The sequence below is a fragment of the Perognathus longimembris genome, chromosome 14 (genome assembly GCF_023159225.1).
Source record: "Perognathus longimembris pacificus isolate PPM17 chromosome 14, ASM2315922v1, whole genome shotgun sequence".
NCBI lineage: Eukaryota > Metazoa > Chordata > Mammalia > Rodentia > Heteromyidae > Perognathus > Perognathus longimembris.
In genome coordinates this window covers 31,115,319-31,137,133 of record NC_063174.1, presented here as the reverse complement: position 1 = coordinate 31,137,133, position 21,815 = coordinate 31,115,319, and the positions used below count along the sequence as shown (strand labels likewise).

Here is a 21,815-nt window from a genome sequence, read left to right as displayed (position 1 = left end):
TAGAGAATGCAAAAACATATAGTAAGAGAACAAACAAACAACTACATCCAGACATCAGATAGTTACATTTCTGAAAACTAAAGACAATAAAACCTCTTGAAAGCAACCAGAGAGAACGAGGCATCCATCTATACTGGGATAACAGTTCAAGTGGCTGTGGGCGTGGATTTCTCACCTGAAATCATGAAGACAGAAGGAAGTAACTGATAAAGGAGATCTCATGGCAGAATTTTACATTCATGACAATGTCCTTCAGGAACAAAAGGAAGTGCAGCTTTTTCAGATGAGAGAACATTAAGCATTCCTACCACAAATGAACTGCTAAAGGGATTTTCAGACAGGGGGAAAGGAGCCTGAGAGGAGCTGTGCTCCTCAGGAATGAAGAAAAGCAACAACCGAGATCTGGCACCTGGAGCAACAGGATTTATTTTCTCACGGTTCCAGAGGCCATGACCAAGGAATGTGCAGGAGCAGGGTCTCCTGAAGCCTGGCCTTGGCCTGGCTTGAGCAGAGCCATGTGCTCCTCTTCACATTGTCTGTCCTTCATTGTCTCTCGGTGTCCAAATGTGCCCTTCTTGTAAACATACCAACCATCATGGATGAGGTAGGACCCATTCTAATAACAGCATTTTCAAACAATTCAGGATGAGAGGTAAGGCTCAAATGATGGAGCACCAACACCAGGCAGGAAAGCCAGTTGAGCGTGAGAGGTTTGAATTCAAGTTCTGAGTTCAAGCCCCGTAGAAGTGCGTGCACACACGATATACAACTCAGCCTATAAAGAATGTAAATGTAATACACAACTAAACAAATATAGGGGAAAGGGATTTACATATGTCAAGATTTCTATATTTCACTAAAGTGGTAAAATATTGATTCAATACCATAAAATGTATGTATACTATAATTCCTCCTTGCAAACATTGATAAAACACACAAGATATAGCAATATGTAAATTAAAGTAGAATAATAAGTATATATACATGTTTATGCATACATACACATAGACATATGTAGCTATAGATATATATGACAGATTTTTTTAAAGAAAAAGAAAAGATCATAACCACTAGGTTTTGTTCCATAATTCAAGTCTGGTTAACATTAGTATCTCTACCAATGATTCACTGCCATTATAAAATGGTAGACAGAATACATGCCTTTATTTTTTTGTCAGTTACGGGGCTTGAACTGTAGCTCTTTTGCTCAATGCTAGTAATTTACCACTTTAAGCTACAGCTCCACTTCCATTTTTCTGGTGGTTAATTGAAGAGTCTCTCAGACTTTCCTGCCCTGGGCTGGCTTTGAACCACAATCCACAGACCTTAGCCTACTAAGACCTGAGCCACAAGTGCTTGGCTTGAATATATGCTTTAACTGCCACTTCTGCATCACAGATTCCTTAGATAAAAAATATTTTTGTTTAAAAAAATAGAACAAAGCCAGAAACCAGTGGCTCACGCCTATGATCCTGCTACTCAGAAGGCTGAGATCTGAGGATTGTAGTTCAAAGCCAGCTCAGGCAGGAAAGTCTGTGAGACTATTATCTCCAATTAACCACCAGAAAACCAAAAGCAGATCTGTGGCTCAAAGTGGTAGAGTGCTAGCCTTGAGCAAAAGATCTCAGAGACAGTGCCCAGGCCCTGAGTTCAAGTCCAGGACTGGAAAAACAAAACAAAACAAAAAGCAAATGGAGGGTTTGTTCCAACATAGCCCTAGATACAGGGAGACAGTGTGTTCTCAAATGTGTGGACTTGGGGCCCTCTGATACTTTGAAAATTTATGGACCACAAAGAACTCTATTTTAGTGAGTACTATTTAGTAATATTTACTCTATTTTAAATTAAGGAAAACAAGAAATTAAGGAAAACAAGAATGCAAACGCAAATAGTCTGTTAGCCCCAACAGAATAGTATCATTTCTCCTGCACCCACTGCAAACACTGATGGAAAAGGTGAATGAAGTATGAAACTGTAACCCCTCTGTACATCACTTTGACAATAAATAATTATTCAGAAAAAAAGTAACTTAAAAAAGGTGAATGAAAAGAAAAATACAATCTTCTTTAAAAATTATCCTAAGTAGTTGCCCAACGGGATTTCAATTTAACATACCAGTTATGAGCACAAGGCATCTGGATTAATGTCACCTCTCATCATCTCTCCCAGTCCTGCCCACTCCATTTGCACATCTGTATATTGAATATTATGAATGCATTCTCTCTCTATTCATCTATAATCTTATTATGAAAAGACTTTTGATCTCACAGGTCTTGAGCACTACCCACCCCAGTTCAGAATCATGTATGTGCACATGCACATGTGCACACATCAATACTGGGGCTTGAACTCAGGCCTGGACACTCTCCCTTAGCTTTTTCATACAAAGCTGGCATTCTATCACTCTGGCTTTTTCTTTTCAGTGGTTTATTAGAGATAAGAGTTCCACTGCCAGCATCAGTGACTCACACCTGTAGTTCTACCTATTTGGGAGGCTGAGATCTGAGGATATAGGTTCAAAGCCTACCCAGACAGGAAAGTTCATGAGACTCTTATCTCCAATTAACCACCAAAGAGCTGGAAGTGGTAGAGTGCTAGCTTTTAGCAAAAAGCACATGACACCCAGGCCCTGAGTTCAAGCCCCAGGAAATGCAAGCAGTTTCACAAACTTTCCTGACCCAGGCTGGCTTGAAATCTTCACATCTCAGACTCTTAAATAGCTAGGGTTACAGGGGTGAGTCACTGGTACTTAGCTTCTATTTGTTTCATGTAAGCTGATTTTACTAGCAAAAATGGAAATGGTTGCTGAGCAACAGTGGCTCACACCTGTAATCCTAGCTATTCAGGAGGCTGAGATCTGAGAATAGCAATTCAAAGCCAGCTGGGGCAGGAAAGTCCGTGAGACCCTTATCTCCAGTTAACCACCAGAAAACCAGAAAAGGTGCTGTGGCTTAAGTGGTAGAGTGCTAGCCTTGAGATGAAGAGCTCAAGGACAGCACCCAGGCCCAGAGTTCAAGTCCCATGACTGACAAAAAAAAAGGAAGTGTTTGTCTCCAGGATCTAACTCAGTGTATAAAGATGAGGATGTTCTTAATCCTTATTCCATGTAGCTCATGAAGCTTGCTACACCTAATTGCCTGTACAGCAGTTCTCAGGTATAAGTAGCAACCAAAAAAAGTGTTCAGAGCTTCCAGAGACAATCAAATGTAATAGTAACCCACTTACCAAACTCCAAAAACAGTTTCATATTCTCAACAGTAGATAAACAATTTTCAAAGAATTCAATCAAGTTGTTTCTTGTCACCTAAAACAGTATTATGAGGCCCTCAGGGACAGGACAGTTTTCCAGATACCTGCCACTTTCTTAATAAGTCAAGAACATTATTCTGGAATCGGTAAAATCACGAGGCATATCTAATTCAAGCACACAGAACCTTAAAACTCCAGCTGCCATCCCAACACAATGCCTTACGCATTGGCAAGGCACCTTAATAAACTTCCTTTGCCCCTCCCCCTGGAGACACAGAGAGCAATTTCCTTTCTGCCCAGAGCAATTCTTTCTGGCTTTATTATTCCATTCATCAATGTGTTCTGTGGAGAGGAAAGCTCTTGTTAGACAGATGCAGAAAATGTTCATAGTGTTATGGAAGTCACATCCCATCTTCTCTGCTGCACTCTTCTGTCAGAAGTCAGTTATAAGCTGTGACTCCTGGCAACTGTCTTGATATGTCTAACCAGAATATTTGGTCTTGATTGTATATTCTTCACAAAGAAAACTGGAATCAATGAGTAGTCTCCGTTTTCTGAAGATCAAATTGTTCCTGCCATATGAGCTGTCTGTGATAGGAAGCATCTCTTGGGAGAAAAAGGGACAGACATGTATTCAGCACCTTCTATGCGCTAGGAACTTTGTATCTTGTACCCTCCAAATAGAATAAGCCAAGGCCTCTGGAAAGTTCATTTACCAAAGATAATCTAGCTATTGAGTTACAAGATCAGAATTCAAAATTCAAACACCTCCAAACACAAGCCTCAGTTCCCTTCCACTCTGCTACATTTGGCTAACTAGTCTTCGGAAAGTTTTGAGCTCAACCAGTTGAAAACCTAATTGCCATTGGTAGTAGATGACATTTATAGAATTCTTTTGAAATAAATCAAGGAAATTTTCATATAGAGTAAAATCATGTCGTTCTTAACTTTTACTCCATTGTGATCAAAGCATAAAATGCGACTACATTCCTAACATTAGAATCCAGAAGAATATTCTACTCTGACTATAAGAAAATCTATTGTTACGCTAAAATAACTAGTAGTATATTCAAAGGAAGGAAGAGAAGAAGGAAAGGAGTGAGGAAGGGAGGGAGGGAAGGAGAAGTCTACCTAAAAGGAGCAGCATCTATCCAAAAATGGATTTTAAGGACACTCCTTAAAATCCTCCCAGGAGTTCCAGCCCACTGCTATTAGAAAACATGTAGACCACATTTTACATACATTTAAAAAGTCAAGTCAATGGTGAAAAAGTTTCCCCAGACTTACTAGTGCATCACTACCAAACAAAAGAAAAGCAAGTAGGTCTGCTCAGATAATGCCTAAGTATTCATTCTGACTTTTAGAAGGTTTCATGAAGATAATATCAATGGGGTAAAATGGTCCAGAATATCTCTCGATCCTCACCTAATGTTTGAAAAACAAGGGCTGAGAATGTGGCTTGTGGTAGAGTGCTTGCCTAGTATGCATGAAGGAAGCCCTGGGTTCAATTCCTCAGTACCACATAAACAGGGGAAAAAAGCCAGAAGTGGCACTGTGGCTCAAGTGGTAGAACACTATCCCTGAGCAAGAGAAGCTCAGGGACAGTACCCAGGCCCTGAGTTCAAGCCCCAGGACTGGCAAAAAAAAAAAAAAAAAAAGGAGTTTTGAAAATTAAAGAACAAGCAGTATCATAGATCTTTTCTTCTATACTGTTTATAATTACTAAGGCTTTTCAAACTTAAGTGCACAACCCATACATGTCACATCAGTGCATCGTGGAAGTCTGGTTGCTAATCTATAGCACTAATGACATCTAAATGTTATCCCCTCATTGCACAATTGCTACTTGCTTAGATTTAAGAAGAGCCTGAGGGCCGGGGCAGGAAGTAAGTAGAGGTGTCTTAGATTTGCTTTCAAAACATTTACCCTAAAAAATTAGAAGAATGGCAATTGGTGCCACTTAGTTTGAAAGACTACTATATTATTTTGAAAGACTATTATATATAATAGCCTTTATTATGTACCCATAATAAAGACATTGGTAAGCCGTGAATCAATGACTCATAGCTATAATCCTAGTAACCCAAAGGCTGAGATCTGAGGATCAAGGTTCAGACACCAGCTCTGAGCTAAAAAGCTAAATCACAGTTCCCAGAGTCTGAGTTCAAATCCCAGGACTGGCAGTCATACACACACACACACACACACACACACACTCACACACACACTCACACACAATTCTGTTCTTCAAATTTTCACATAGTAGCTCAGCACCCATGATTGATACTTGCTTGAGTTGTTACTATAGTATTTGCAAGAAATAAGGGTGTTTTCACATGTGTGTGTGTTTGTGTGTGTGTGTACAAATTATAGCGGTCTTTCTTTTTCTTTTTTAGTTAGTTTTATTTTTTATGTGGTACCAAGGAATTGAACCCAAGGCCTCATGCGTGCTAGGAAAGCACTCTATCACTAAGCCATGTTGTCTCTATTTTTTTTCTAATTATATTTTTATTACCTTTAACTAGTTGTACAAAGGGGTTACCATTCAACACATCAGTTTATAACTACATCCCATCTTGGTCAACATCACCTCTTTGGCATTCTCTCCCATCTCCCCCAATTCCTCCTCTCTCATTTTTTCATCATCAGTGGTACTTGGGTTTGAATGTTGGGTCTATTGCTTCCTAAGCAGGACTCTACCACTTGAGCCGCACACCCTACCCTTATGCTTTATTGTTTTTGTAGATAGTCTTGTGGGTTTTGATTGGGGCCATCTTGGAAATGCAATCTCTGACCTTTCCATAGTCTGCCATGTAGCTGAGACCCCAGGAGTGGACCACAATTCAGGGCCTCCCAAACTTGCTTTTCTTTTTCAAGCATGACTGGTGTTCAACCATTTGAGCTACCCTCCTCTTCCTGCTTCTTTGCTACCTAATTGAAAGACAGAGATTGTGTCTGCCCATGCTAGCAATTTGCAGATCTTATCTTCCTGTGTTGCTAGGATTACAGACATGAGCTAGCAGCACTCAGCTTTCCAATTAAAAATGTTTAACGCTACCTAGATTTTCAGTTGGCATTGTATGTAAAGTTTTTAATAATTATTGTTTGAAAAGTATTTTTACTTGAGAATTTCAGTCCATTTTTCACTCAAAGCTTAGCAATTTTCTTTTCAATTTCTACAAAGTCCACATCCTGACATCTCAAATGCTATCTGACCATGGCACCCCTGACTACCCACTGGGGGTCTTACTTACTTACTTTTCCTTCCCTCCACTTCCTCCCCAGGGCTGAGGCAGAAGTGGAAATCACATATGGAGTTGGGGTGATAGAAAGGCAGGGAGCTGCAGCTTATATCAAGAAAGTAGAAGAGAAGCAGTGCAGGTAGACATGGTCTGTGGCTCCACAGAGCTGAGCTTGAGGAGGGACCAGACAAAAAGAACCCAAGGGAGCTGGGTGCTGGTGTGTCATGCCTGTAATCAGTTATTCTATAGGGTGAGATCTGAGAATCGCAGTTCAAAGCCAGCCTGAGCAGTAAAGTCCTTGAGACATATCTCCAGTTAGCCACCCAAAAACCAGCAGTGGAGCTGTGGCTCAAAGTGGTAGAATGGGAGCCTTGATCAAAAAAAGTTTAGGGAAAGCACCCAGGCCCTGAGTTCAAGCCCTATAACCAACAACAACAAACAAGGGATTGAAGGTGTGGTTCAGGTGGTAGAGCATCAGCCAGTGAGAGAAAGTATCAGATACTGAACCCCTGTCTCAGAAAAAAAAAAAAAAAAAAGAAAAGATCCAACAAAGGGAAAAAGTGTCACAAAATCACCCATGAAACCAGGAAGAACCAAACGGAACACATGAATCCTTTATGACACCAAATGCTGGTCAACAAAAAGCCTCAAAAATCCACAACCTGAGCACTGCCCAAGATTTCTGCAGCACCATTTGGCTAAATATTTCCAAGCTGGTTTATCATGGCCTAGATGTGCCTTAGAATTTATGCTCATAAGAAGACTAAAGTGTCTTTAAAAATAAAGACCCATAAAAAGGATTAAAATGCAACAAATGCCATAAATGGATGAAAAAGAAAAAAGTCTTCACTACTACCAGGAAACACAAAATTAACTGGAAGATGTTATGTTAAAAAAGAAAATCATGAGGGGAATATGGCCTAGTGGTAGAGTGCTTGCCTCATATATGTGAAGCCCTAGGTTCGATTCCTCAGCACCACATATATGGAAAAAGCCAGAAGTAGTGCTGTGGCTCAAGTGGTAGAGTGCTGGCATTGAGCAAAAAGAAGCCATGGACAATGCTCAGATCTTGAGATCAAGCTCCATGACTGGCAAAAAAAAATAAATATATAAGCAAAAAAATCATGAAACATTGTTCAAAATACCTAAGTACCTAAGTCAAACCAGCTCCCCAGGGCATGGGAAATTACTAGAAGCCAAGGTGAGATTTTGAATTTCTCTATTTCTTCACTGGAATCTGGCTTTGTATAGCATGGTGTCTCGATGTGGAGACAGGCTCTGTGGGCTACATTGCTTTTGTGTATGAATATTATGTATCCAGGCAATTTTTAAATATCTTATTTTATGTACGCTTACATGTCACAGCCATAAAGAAGGTCATTCTGGATTTCTTCCAGAAATGACTGAAGAATCACATTTGAATTTTGCCTAGTTTTACAACTATTTTTTTCCCTCAAGGAGAAATTTGTAGAAGGAAAAATATGGATTTAAAAAAAAAAACTTTCAGTGAAATCCCTAAGGCAATTGTCTTCCCAGGTTTGATTTAGCTTAATGAAGCCATGTGCGTCAGCATAGTGACAAGGCAGCTGAAGCAATAGCTCTCACTGGGCTTCATCTGCCTGTCACCTGTCATTCTCTCACCTGCAGAGGTGCCCAGTCACAGTGGGCGCAGACATGTAGCTTCCACACCACTGAGCTAACTGAATACGCAAATTCTCAGGCCTTAAGCCAGAATATTCTGGGTGTGGAGGCCAGCAGACTCCAAATGATTCTGAGGCATGTTAAAGTCAGATCATGACAACATTTTTAATACCAATAACCCAGGATTTATTGCAAGTTCTTTGGAATATTTCTATCATGGACCAAAGGCAAAGAACCAGAGCTAACTTTTTTTTTTTAATTTTTCCCCTGTGCTAGAAATGGAACCTATAGCCTCATATATGTTAAGGAAGCGCCTAGCCACTGACCCATATCTCCAACCTTAAAGAAGTGAAGTAAAGGGGCTGGGGATATAGCCTAGCGGCAAGAGTGCCTGCCTCGGATACACGAGGCCCTAGGTTCGATTCCCCAGCACCACATATACAGAAAACGGCCAGAAGCGGCGCTGTGGCTCAAGTGGCAGAGTTCTAGCCTTGAGCGGGAAGAAGCCAGGGACAGTGCTCAGGCCCTGAGTCCAAGGCCCAGGACTGGCAAAAAAAAAAAAAAAAAAGAAGTGAAGTAAAAGTGGAGCCAGAGCCTCGCGGTTGCAATCGTAGCTATTCAGGAGACTGAAATCTGAGGACCATGCTTCAAAGTCAGCCCAGGCAGGAAAGTCTGTGACACTTATTTCCAACAAACTACACCCTCCCTGACACACACACACAAAAAAAGCCACAGTGGAACTATAGCTCTAGTGGTAGAGCACTAGTCTTGAGAAAAAGCAGCTCAGGAATAGCACCCAGGCCCTGAGACCAAGTCCCAGGATGAGCACTGAAGAAGAAAAGAAGGAGGAAGAGGAAGGAAAAAAGGGAAGACTGGGAGGAGGAAAGGGAAGGAGGAGGCTGAGGAGGGGAGAAGGAGGAGGAAGAGGAAGGTGAAGAAGAGGACGAGAAGGAGGAAGAGGAAAAAGAGGAGGAAGAAGAACAGGAGGCGAAACAGGAGGAGGAAAAGAAGGAGGAGGAGGAGGAGGAGGAGGAAGAGGAGGAGGAGGGGGAGGAGGAGGAGGAGAAAAAAAGCAGCAGCTGCTAAATAAGAAAATCTGTCAACCAGTGCAGAGGGCTCATACCTGTATCCCTAGCTACTCAGGAGACTAAGATCTGATAAGTGAGGTTCAAAGCTGGCCTGAGCAGAAGACTCCATCTCTTAAGCAGAAGTCAGGAGCTGAGCCCAGTGCCAGTGGCTCACGCCTATAATCCTAGCTACTTTGGAAGCTCAGATCTGAAGATTGTTGTTAGAAGCCAGCCTAGGCAGGAAAATCTATGAGACCCTTTATCAAAAAACCAGAAGTGAAGCTGTGTGTGATTCACGTGGTAGTATGGTAGCCTTGAGCAAAAGAGCTCAGCAACAGTGCCTAGGCCCTGAGTTCAAGCCCCAGGAACTGCACCTTCCCCCCACCAAAAGAATGGGGGCAGGGAGGCTGGGAATGAGTGCTTATCTAGTATGCATGAAGCCCCACATAAACAGAAAAGGCCAGAAGTGGCGCTGTGGCTCAAAAGGTAGAGTGCTAGCCATAAGCAAAAAGAAGCCAGGGACAGTGCTCAGGCCCTGAGTTCAAGCCCCAGGACTGGCAAAAAAAAAAAAGAGTGGAGGTGTGGATCAAGTGGTAGAATATTAACCATGAGTTGAAAAAGACAAGAGAGAGCACACAAGGTCCTGAGTTCAAGTCACAGTACTAGCACTCACATACACAACACCACCATACAACTGTATAACAGAAACTATAAAATGACTGTGGCTGAAAGAATGGTCAAGACGGGGGGCAAGGGTGGGGTAGCCTTTGGAAAATGCTTCCCTTCTTCATTTCCATAGTAGGAACACAAAACATTTCTCTCACATTGCTTTTTCTTTTCTTTTGTACCAGTAGTAGGGCTTGAACTCAGGGCATGGGCAATATCCCTGAGCTTTTTTTGCTCAAGACTAGTGCTCTACCACTTGAGAAACAGCTCCATTTCTGTCTTTTTGGTGGTTAATTGGAGATAAGTATCTCAAAGACTTTCCTGACCAGGCTTGCTTCAAATCAAGATCCTCAGATCTCAGCCTCCTGAGTAACTAGGGTTATATGTGTAAGCCACTACACCTGTCTCTCTCAATACTTTTGAAATCAAACAAAAATGAACTCATTATCACACTCTGGAAATTGCTAACCCCAATTCTCAATTTCTCACTTCATCCTAACTGAGAATAAACTTTATATTGGTTCTTCATTCTCTAAAGCTAAATATCACCATAGCTTTCTCCATAAAGAAACAAAATCCATATGATAAAAGTCTGATTCTTCAGTAGAGTCCAATATGCCATATTAGGAAGTAAAAACAAATTTTAAATAAATTGAAACAGGAGCATAGTTGTTTTCTTCTAGGATATTAAATGCAGCATCTTCATGCAACCTTTAAAAAAAAAGAATATTCTCATACTGCATTTGTATAATTGTTTGGCTGAGTACCTCTGCCTTCGTTTTTCTAAAACTCACATGATTAAAGCCATTTTTCATGATCTGCCTCTTACTTTGTTAATATAAGCCTAAATTTGCAATTCTTTTTACCAAGACCCACACAATCAGCAATAATAAATAAGCAGAAGTGAGAAGAAAAACAAAAAGATTGGGAGCTGGTGGCTCACACATGTAATCCTAGCTACCAAGAAGGCTGAGATCTGAGGATCACAGTTCAAAGGCAGCCTGGGCAGGAAAGTCCATGAGACTCCTATCTGCAATTAATCAGGAAAAAAAAAAGCCATAAGTAGCCCTGTGGCCAAGTAGTAGAGCACTAGCCTTGAGCAAAAGGAGCCCAGGGTCAGCCACAAGCCCAGAATTCAAGAGTTCAAGCCCCAGGATCAGAAGAAAAAAAATTGGCCCATAGTGGCTTGGTCTACATTTTTAAATTTAAAATCACAAAGAGCATATTGGTGCGTTCATCCATATAAAAGATCAGCAAATGGGAGAAAAGTGGGCAGTCACACAGTTGGTCTTTGCAGTCTGTGGGAAATGGGGTCTCACTATTTAACTCAGGCTGGTCTGGAACTCACATTCTCCTGCCTGAGCCCTCCAAGTGCTGGGGCAACAGGTGTGAAACACCACAGCCAGCAACCTTGCCATAATCGAAAAACACAGAAACTGGGACTTAGAGTTCTGCTGAAGTAGCAGAGCACCTGCCTAGCAAGTATGAAGCCCTGATTTCAAACCTTAGTACTGCAAAACAAAAGACAACAGAAACTGGGAATCTGTAGCTTTTTAGCTACAAAACTCATGCTCTCTGCTTTGTGTCAAAACTGTTCTGGGTTAGTAGATTTCAAAGAAAGATAATGAGTAACTGCAGAAAATCTGGTCCTCCTCTTCCCATCTTGGTCTCATCTAGTCTCTTCAAAACATGCCTCCCGGGCCCTCGGTAACCAGCACACAGCGCCTTCATCCTCGAATGAAGTCCCCCATATGTGTTATTTGCCATGGCTGCTCTAGGGACCTCCGGTACTAGCTACAGAGCAGGTGTGACCCAATGGCTCACAGGTCATTTAACCCGTTTTCGTAGACGTGATTGCAGTTTCCCAAAGCACAAGTGTATCCCCCGCCCCCTCCACCAAAGCAGAGGGGCCCACTGCCCGAGGCGGCCCCTTCCCCCGCAGCCCTACCCTTCCAGCTCGGATTTGAACCTGACACCTCCACGAGCTTCCCCTTCCCTGTCCACGGGAGTGGGCTGGGTCTAGGATGCTGAGGAAGGGCACGAATGTCCCTGTGGGGTCACCCGATACAGAAGCCATTCTGATCCCCAGGAGGTGCGCGCTCGCAAACCGCACCCCGAACCTTGAACTCGCAGCGCCAAACCCTAGGCTGGCTCTGGGCCTGGGGACGGCGTTCCGCAAGCGGGCTAGGACAGGCCGCGCTGCCCCAGGGCGCCAGGTACCCCACCTCGGGCCTAGCGCATCCGCCACCTCCATCCCGGGCGGGCTGCCGGGATCTCCTCCCCTCCCAAGTCCGGCCCGCAGCACCAAGACTGGGGTGCCCGGCCGCTGCCCTCCCCCCATCCCCCCCGCCCCCCCCCCCCCCGCGAGCCTGGCACAAAGACAGACACCTGCAAGAGGAGAACTTCCCACCCTGGGCGCCACGGCCTCTCCCCTTTTCGCCCCCCGGCCCCAGGGCAGGAGCACACTCACTGTCAGTCGCCATGGTAGGGCGAGGGGCTGCCCGGCGGCTGCCCGCAGCTGGGGTCCCCCGGCACCGAGCCGGGCCGGGCGCGCGCTCCTCGGTGGGCCCCGCGCGTTCGAGGTCCGCGCCGCGCAGCGCCCCTCCCGCCGCGCGCCCCCGCCGCGCCGCCCCGCGCCCCGCAGCCGCCGCCAGCCCCGCCAGCGCCCCGAGATCCCAGCTCCCTTCCCGGCCGGGGGCACAGTTGGCCAGGCCCAGGAACGCCCCCGCCCCCACCTTCACCCCCACCCTGCCTCTCTGCCCCTGTCCTTCCTCTTCCTCTCTGCCCCAAAGACAATGCAGCAGGATCTTGGACATTCTCCTCGCCACGCTAGGGGCGCCCCCGACAGGCTACCTTTCCTGCTATGTCCCCCAGCCACACACTTCTTTTCTGGCTCTGGTTGTTCTCCACTTCGTATCTGGAGCAGCTCCTCAGCCAGGTTGGGACTCAAAAGCTCAGCCTCAGCTGTTAGACGCTAAGCAGGAAACCAATGGAGGGCAAGGATCGCCCTGCTGGACATTAATCCTCCTGCACAGAGCTCCTTAGAAACGCTTTGATGCCACCTGGTAGACCTGAAGGGTGCTGTGTTCCTTAGGGTACCCTGTCTCCCACGTGAAAACGGGCTGGGCCCATAGGCTCTCAGTAATATCTAGCAGGTGGATTAGTGGATGCCTTTATAACTGGATACCTGCATGCATCAATGAATGAAAAGAGGCCATTAACAAACTGGATATGGACTGGAGCTGCAACTGGTGGTTAACTATGGGCCAAGCCCCATCCCTGCTGGAGAAATAAGAGTGCAGCTTGTGTAACAGGACCCGTCCTTTAGAAAGCCGGAGCCTCTGTGGCCTCACACATATGGTTAGGAGGGCTCTGAACTGAAGCTACCTATGGAAATGGCAAACAGCGCATCTTCTGGAAGACCAGAAACCAATTTGTGATGGATTCTTACCATACTAACAGGACAGTGGTACATAAGAAACCACCCCATCCCTTGTAAAGCAGCCCACCCGGGGTGTACATTCAACCCATCAGTACAGATCCCAGGAGGCACTATCAGGCCCTGGGTTAGATATACACAGGACTCAGAAGTAGCTGCTAATTGGCCAAACAGACACAGGAAGCTACAGGCGGAGAGCCACACTGGACTCCTCTTATCAGTCCACAGAGCTCGAGTGAGGAGGTAGTGTTCTGATGGGCTCTACATGCAGGTTGTGAACATTTGGAATAGGGGTCCATTGATCCTTAACACAGGTCATTCTGAAGAATTGGAAGAATCCCGTGGATTTCAAAGAGGCACAAATATCTGGCTCGTTTGTCTTTTATAAAATTTCTTGTGGAAGTAGGCCCCCAAATGCCAAAAATTTGAAATGGGTTGGATGGGAAAAAGGGGAAGACATAAAAGATGACCCCAGAATTTTGAAATCATTTGAAGTTCACAAAACATAAGGTTACACTAGTTTGAAGGAGAAAATGGTCAGTTGAGTTTGGGATGCTTTACAGCACCATTAGAACATGAGGCTCTGTTTAAAAAAAAATCAAACCTACTTCTCTAAGTTAAAGAGAGAGAGAGAGAGAGAGAGAGAGAGAGAGAGAGAGAGAGAGAGAGAGAGAGAGAACAATTCAAGTCCACCAGTTGCTAATAAGCTTGTTTACTGGCTTCAGAGTACATTCCATCAACCCAACTTGGTCTTAGGTCATTCAGTCCCTCTCCTCTCTCCCACGGTGTTACATTCAAGTTTGGATGAAAGGACAGAGTAGAATCAGTGATGTTGAAAGGTATCAGGTGCTCCCTGTCCTCAACAATACAGACATCACCTGGGGAAAAAAATGTGTATATTCTCCCAAGAAATTCTGAACAAATAGAGAGGCTGGTGGAAGAATCCCAAGTGCTTCCCTGCCTGCCATATTTTATATTTGCCCACCATGTCAGAAAGGGAACTTCTTGGTAGGCCAAGAAGTAAGATGTGTAATGTGACATGAGAGAAGTGTCTTCTTAGGTCTTAATTCCCCCAATTTCTGCAATTCCTATCATCTCCCCTAGCTCCTAAAAATGGAACTTCTAAGAACAGACATAGAGTGTTTCCAACTGCCCCCAATTTCATAACAGTGGCTTAAACAGTAAGGTCATTCTATCTGTTCATATAACAAGGAAGCCAAATGTAAGTGGCCCCACACGTGGCTTAGCATCTCAGCAATGTCAGCAAGACTTACCTTCCTCCTTCTCCACTATCCTCCCATGCCGGCTGCTCTCCCTTTGCCTTTACTGCTGTAACAGTAAACCTCAAGCCTTCATATGACAACAGTCTACAAACAGGTAGGGATAAGGTGTTCTATGATATCCCTCTTTCACCTTTCAGAGAAGAAAGTCTATGTAAATTCCCTTAATGACCTTCTCTATCATTCTGACTGCAATGGGGGCTGGGAAAACAACTGTCTGTTATTTTCAGCTTTTGTTGCACAAAGTAGATTCAGCCAGTATGCAAGAAGTACGTAGGGACCAATTGTTGGGTACACAACCTTGGATGTCTGCTATTGTCTTCTCATACGCACAGTAAGAATCTCAACTCATTGCTTCTTTATGACCAGGGCAGTTGATCATGGCTAAGAATATCCATCTCTCAATCTGCTGAAAAATGGACTCTTAAACACCCTGCACTCTAGCCAGTTGCTGGTGGCTACTCAGAAGGCTGAGATCTGAGGATCACAGTTCAAAGCCATTCCATGCAGAAAAGTCTTATTTTCAATTTATAACAACAACAACAACAAAAAGCTGGAGCTGTGGCTCAAGGGATGGAGTACTAACCTTGAACGGACAAAGCTCAGGGACAGTGCCCAGGCAGCCCCAGAACCAGCACAAAAACAAAAGGCAAACAATGAAGAAAACCACATGCACCCTGCATTCTTTTAAATCTAAAGACTTGGACCTTAGCTTTTGACACTTAAAAGCCCAGAGATTGACTCTTTTCATTTCTTTGCATAATGTAAAACTAAATACATGCCAGTCTAATTATAGGAGAGCCATTTGAAAGTGAAATTGCATAACAAGAAGATAAAACACAGACAATATCAAGCTAAATGTCTAGCATTCTCACAAAGGGAAAGGAAAGAACCACTGGATTTAAATTCCTAAAATATAAAGGCAGGAATGGGTGGTATTGGATAAGGAGTGGCTGCAACAGTGAGCAGAGGCAAATGCTTCAACTTGGAATGATTCACTTTCAGTCTCCAATGTTAAGTTGAGGGAAAGAGAATGGCGCTACAATGCCTACACTGACCTGACATTGGAAGGGGGTGATTGAGGGAGTTGCAGCATACTCTGGCCCTTCACAATTGTCTATAATGTGCAACATTCACAGAACTACCAAGAAGGATGGGATCAGAAGCTGGGAACTTAGAAGAGGAAAAAAAAGGTTTAAAGTATAATAAAATGAAATCTATATTAGATGAACACAATGTCCATGGGCTCCAGTGTGGCTCAAGTGGTAGAGCACCTGTCTAGTACAGCATAAGGCCATCAGTTCAAATCCCAGTACTAAAAATAAAGAGATTTTCCAGCCAGCAGTGTGGGTCTTCCTGGAAATGGATCCCAAGAGCAGAGGAAGTGAGGAGATGGCTGTTTGAAGTAGGTGATGGAAACAGGTAGGAAATGTGCCTGAAATTCCCTGGGGGAGTGAGTGCTGAAGGGATGAGTTGAGCCACAGTGGAAATAAGAAGGGGCAGGAAGGCTACAGAGGGGACTGGAGCCTGGAGACCTTGAAGCAGACAAGGGGGAGGCCAGGGTGAACATCAGCTCTCAGGCAAGTATAGACATAAAAGGTCAGGATAGAGGATGGGCAGGGTTGCACAATTGCATTTACAGTAGATCTTGCTAGAGGTAATTTGATTCCTATAGGGCTCTCTTTTTCTTCTTCTTTTTTGGTAGTACTAGGGTTTGAACTTAGGGCCTTGCACTTGCTAGGCAGGCACTCTACCCATTGAGCCATACCCCCAAATCTTGTAGGGCTCTTCTGATTTGTTATTTGTCATTATTATGATGCAGGTGTCATCATCCACATTGTTTGAGTTCACTTCCAGGACCAAGATGACGAGCATCTCTTGTACATCAGACCCGGAAGTTACCCTGTGGGCTTTCTGACCCTTGGCCTATGACCACATCCTGTTGACTCTGTCATCACCCTGGCTATAAACAAGATATGGAGAAAGAGGAAGGGCAAAGGGCTCCCACCAATGCCAAGTGGGTCTGTGTCACTACAAAGACTATTTTTGGTTGAAATTGCTATTGCTAGTGCCTGTCAAAGTGGATGGAAATAAAGAAGTTACTTTAACTATGATTTGTTCGTGGTGCTTGTGAACTACTGAGCATTTTATCTGACATAGGAGAGATTTTTTTTATAGAATTTACCAATTTTTATTAGGTATCTTCATCTCTATGTATAATGTCTATGTATGTCCTAACTTCTGAACTGAAATACTTTTGCATATTTCTATAGGTCATAGATTATAGCAATTAAAGCATACAAGTTTCAGGAGGTGGGAAAAAAGCATGGAAATTTCTCTTTAAAAAAATAGGGCTGGGAATATGGCCTAGTGGCAAGAGTGCTTGCCTCATATACATGAAGCCCTGGGTTCGATTCCCCAGCACCACATATATAGAAAACAGCCAGAAGGGGCGCTGTGGCTCAAGTGGCAGAGTGCTAGCCTTGAGCAAAAAAGAAGTCAGGGACAGGGCTCAGGCTCTGAGTCCAAGGCCCAGAACTGAGAAGAAAAAAAAAAAATAGCTATTAAGTAATAACCAGTATTGTATTCTGGTTTCACCCTTGTAAGTCACATGGGGAATGGATGAAAGTGGGAACAGAGCTAACCAGGTAGATTTCTGTTTTGGTGGGAAGAAATCAGGGCCCAAGTGTTGGCCCTGTGGTTTCTGGGTACAGATCCAGGAGTTAATGCAGATTCAGTGGCCAAAATAATTACCAAATAAAGAAAAAGAACCGTGATTGCCTGTTGCCTACTTCAGATTGCGGCTAAGCTCTCCATACACACACAGGCAAAATATGTCTCTGAGGGATCTATGTGGCAGGAATTCAAATGCGGCCAGGAAACTCGTCTCAGAGGAATCTGGAGGCGAGGCAGACAAAGTTACACTGATGATCTGCTGTTCAGAATTGTATATGCCAGTGCTGGTAACTCATGTACCCAATCCTAGTTACTCAGGAGGCTGAGATCTGAGGATTACTATTTGAAAGCCATCACAGGAAGAAAAGTCCAAGAGATTCTATCATTAACCAGAAAAAATGCTGGACTGAAGGCATGGCTCAAGAGGTAGAGTCAACTAAGACTGGATAAAACCCAGTGAGAGCTCAGTGCTGAGTTCAAGCTCTGCAGGCATATACACACAAAAGCAACAGCATCACCACTACCAACAACAAATTCTGCACATGTGAATAGTGCATTGTTGTTGTTTTTTTAATTTGGTAAGTAGAGCCTTAAAAAAACAAATCAACAACAGTTCAGGGCCTCATACTCTTGCTTAGCTTTTTTGCTTAAAGCTGGCACACTACCATTTGAGCCACACCTCTACATCCAAATTTTAGCTGGTAATTGGAGATTTAAAAAGTCTCACAGACTCTTCTTCCTGGGCTGGCTTTGAACTTGAATCTTTGTATCTCAGCCTACTAGCATCTGGCTTAAGCCTGTGTTTTGAAAAGAGCACCTTAAAGAAGAAAAAGAAAAAACCACGCAGCTACAGACTGGAGACATAGTCAGCATATATACTTGCCTACTGTGGTACAGTGCCCTGGGAAGAGTGTTTAGAAGAAGGAGAGGGCAGGTGCCAAGGAAGCATCGTAATAAATCCATGTTTTGCAAAGGCAGGCCTAGGCCAGCTTCCCCTGGAGAACTTTAAAGGTTAAGCTCTCAGGCCCCAACCATCACACACTGGCTGGGAAGGAGGTGACAATGGGACTCTATCATCTGTGTATCAAATGTATTCGTTAAGATCTTTCAGTTGAAGCATCTCTGGTCCCAATAGCAGCTCCTACTTATAGGGTAGCAAACCCACCAGACCTGGAATTTTGGACCTAGGAGCTCCTGCTTCCATCTGTGTCACAATAAAGACTACATCCTGAGGATTCAGCCACTTGGAAAGAAATTCATTGTTCAACTTCTTCAATAAAAATGATTCTTATATCAAATCTAAGGCTCTCATTTAAAAAGTCCATTCATCCTTTTCTTATCCATGAACACAGAGACTTGAATGCAACTCTATAAATGGATATATGGATTAGGGACATGGCTCAGTGGTAAATCACTTGTCTGCCATGCTTGAGGCCCTAGGTTCAATCCCCAGCACTGTGTGGGGAAAACATCCTCATATTGAAGTTGTTTCAGTCCACTCAGACTGCTAAAATAAAATACCATACACTGAGTGATTATAATAAACAATGAAAAAATATTTCTCCAGTCTAGAAGCTGAGCAGTCCCAGATCCCAGGCTTGAACCTTGTTGCCTTCTCAATGGGGTATGGAGTGATGGGTCTCCCTGAGGCATCTTTTATAAGGATTTAATTTCACTCATGAGTGTTCCATCCACCAATGTGATCTACTTAGCTCATAAATGCTCCACTTCTTAATGCCATTGCCTAAGCAGTTAGGTCTCAACATCTTAGAAGTCCGGGTACTTGAATTCAGGGCCTGGGTACTGTCCTTAAGCTTTTTTGCTCAAGGCTAGCACTCTTCTACTTTAGCCACAACTCCACTTCCAGCTTTGGGGTGGTTAATTGGAAATAAAAAGTATCATGGGCTTTTCTGCCCAGACTGGCTTTGAACCACGATCCTCAGATTCAATTTCTTCAGTCTCTACTCAATCCTGAGAAGCTAGGATTCTGGGTGTAAGCCACCAGCACCTGGCTAATTCCCAATAAGTTTCGCAGTGGGAAGATATAAACACTTAAGCCATTACAGTAATAAAAGTTCCAAAAATTATGCATATATAATTGCCTCCTTTTTCCACATTAATATCCTTAACCTTAATGCTTTGTAAAAGTATCTATTTGTTTTAACTAAATATGCCATAATTTTTCAAAGCTGTGTTTTAGTTAAAGGCTAAATTCTAATTCAGCCTTATGGCCTGTGCCTAAGTATCTGGGAGATTGAGAATAAGAGGATTTTAGTTTGACTCCAGCCTGGGCAAATAAGTTCATGAGAACCCCTTCTCAACCCACTGCTGTCATACTAGCTGCAGGAGAAGGTGAGATCAGCAGGATCATGGTTCCAGGCCATCTCAGGCTGAAAAGTCCCCAGGCCTTTATTTCAACAGAAGCAGCTAGGTGTGGTAGTACCCACTGTCATCCTAGCTGTGACAGGAAGTCTAAAATAGACTGTTGTCCAGACATATGCCCAAGTAGAGTCAAGACTCTGTCCTAAAAATAACCAGGGCAAAAAAGAGCTGGAGTATTAGCTCAGTATTGGAGTGACTTCCCAGAGTGCCCTGAGTTCAAAACCCCAGTACCACAATAAATAAGCAAAGACTAATTCCAAAATAAAGTGACTTTCGCAGCTTTTCCAAAAAACACCATCTGATTTACCTCAGAGTATTGTTGTTGTTACTGTTTTTCATTTGACACAAGAGAGCTGTATGTAACTTGCAAAGGGAAATGTAAGTTGTAAAATACTGATTTTTCAATATTAATGTATTTCTCTTAAAATAAAAATGGTTCGATGAACTCACTTCTTGTCTCATTCTCCTTAGATGTATTTTAAAGTCTTTAAATACTTCACCCTCTTGATCTCATGCCCCACTGCTCGCTGAATCAGTCTCTAGTCTTCATTCCCATTAAGAACACTCAGCCTTTCCCCATCAGTACTGCATCACTTTCACTTATATCACAAACTCACCTCTAGAACCTGGTCTGAGTGAGGAAGGGGGCCTCCAATTGTCACACTGTCAGGGTCATTTTCCATCCTTTCCATAGAATACTTCTGCCTAGGATGTTGGCACTATTCATCACACCTTCTGAAATTTGGTTTCCTCAGCTCTGTGTCATCTCATTTTTTTTTTCAAAACCTCCTTCTGCATTTCTTATAATCATCAATAGTTCTCCTCCAAAGTTCCTTTTCCTCTCTGGATCCCCCTTAAATGATACTCAACCCTCAGCACCTTGCTGAGGCTTCATTTCCTATAGCCACCCAGACTCTACAAACTGCCAAAAAGACCCTGATCATTCTGTTAAAAGTTGATATCAGAAAAAAAATGCATAAATCTACTAAAGTACAAAGGGTTTTGATGGCACAGCCCTGAGGAGCATTCTACATTAAAAAAATTTCTTCTCTGATGCAATTAGGTCCCACTTGTGGAGATTCAGAAACATCACAAACAAGTTTAGCTATAAATCTATAGAGGGGAGCTTTATAAATGAATTGTATTTGCAAATGCAAGGAAGTTTTCAGACAGATGTGTAATGAAGTGATTTGCTGGGAGAATATACATTGTGTGTGTATATGGGTGTGTGTGTGTGTGTGTGTGAGATCTTGTAGACAACTCAATGTTTTCTTGTGTGTCTACAGTAACAGGAGAAGACAAATTATATCATTAGATTAGTTCATTCATAACTAATTTCCAACAGGATGATTTTCCACACAAATGGTCACTAAGTAAAAGACAGGCATTTAGCAAAAGAAATTTTCATGAGCAACTAAAGCTTACAGAGAGAATATATTCTGTTAACTGTAATAAAATGGTGTGTACAGTTGGCAAGAGAAATAATATGCCAATTATACTGCAAGAAGCTAAGAGGTAAGTTGACCATTTAGAACATGTAACAAATGCAGACCATCAACAACTAGTGAAACTTTAGTAAAATTCGTTTCATTTAACATTTCTTTGGAAAGTACTGGGATTTGAACTTGAAGCCTCAGGCTTACAAGATAGATGCACTAAAATTTAAACTATGTCCACAGCACTTTTTGCGTTAGTTATTTTTCAGGCAAGGTCTCATGTTTCTTGCCTGGGCCATAGCCCCTCCTTCCTCTACTTACATGTAACATAGCTGAGATAACCAGAGTATACCATCACTTGCAGTTTGTTGTTGTTGTTGTTGAAATTGGAAGGAGGGGGTGTCTCTCTGTGGCCTTGTACTATAATCCTCCCAGTATCTGCCTTAAGAGCTGCTGGGATTACAGGAAGGAGCCATTGTGACTGACTTTTTACAGACAATAAAAAGTTTAGGTTCAATGACTCTTATGGATATTGTTTTTTCTCAAGATAGTTAACAGAAGCTAATGTGGCCCACTTAATTACATACTAATGTGGATAAGGTATTTTAAATCATTCCATAGGAAGTGTAATTATATAAAGGTTTCCTTTTTTTGTCTTAAGACATTTTAAAACCCCAGACTAAAATACTTGAAAGAAAAGAAGATTGGTGCATATAAAAATATTTTCTTCACAGCAT

At 43.0% G+C, this 21,815-nt stretch overlaps 1 protein-coding gene across 2 annotated transcripts in view; it reads right to left on the bottom strand.

Annotated features, from left to right (window-relative positions):
• The window catches only part of Syt16 (synaptotagmin 16), a 225,307-nt gene extending 212,890 nt beyond the window's left edge, over window positions 1–12,417 (bottom strand). Inside the window, exon 1 of one of the 2 annotated variants that reach the window (XM_048362457.1) lies at window positions 12,336–12,417. In XM_048362457.1, the coding sequence (XP_048218414.1) occupies window positions 12,336–12,348 (13 nt within the window). In that variant the 5' untranslated portion in view covers window positions 12,349–12,417. The remainder of the gene's footprint in view (window positions 1–12,335) is intronic. The other variant, XM_048362456.1, reaches the window with a different exon arrangement.
• Window positions 12,418–21,815: the final 9,398 nt, after the last annotated feature.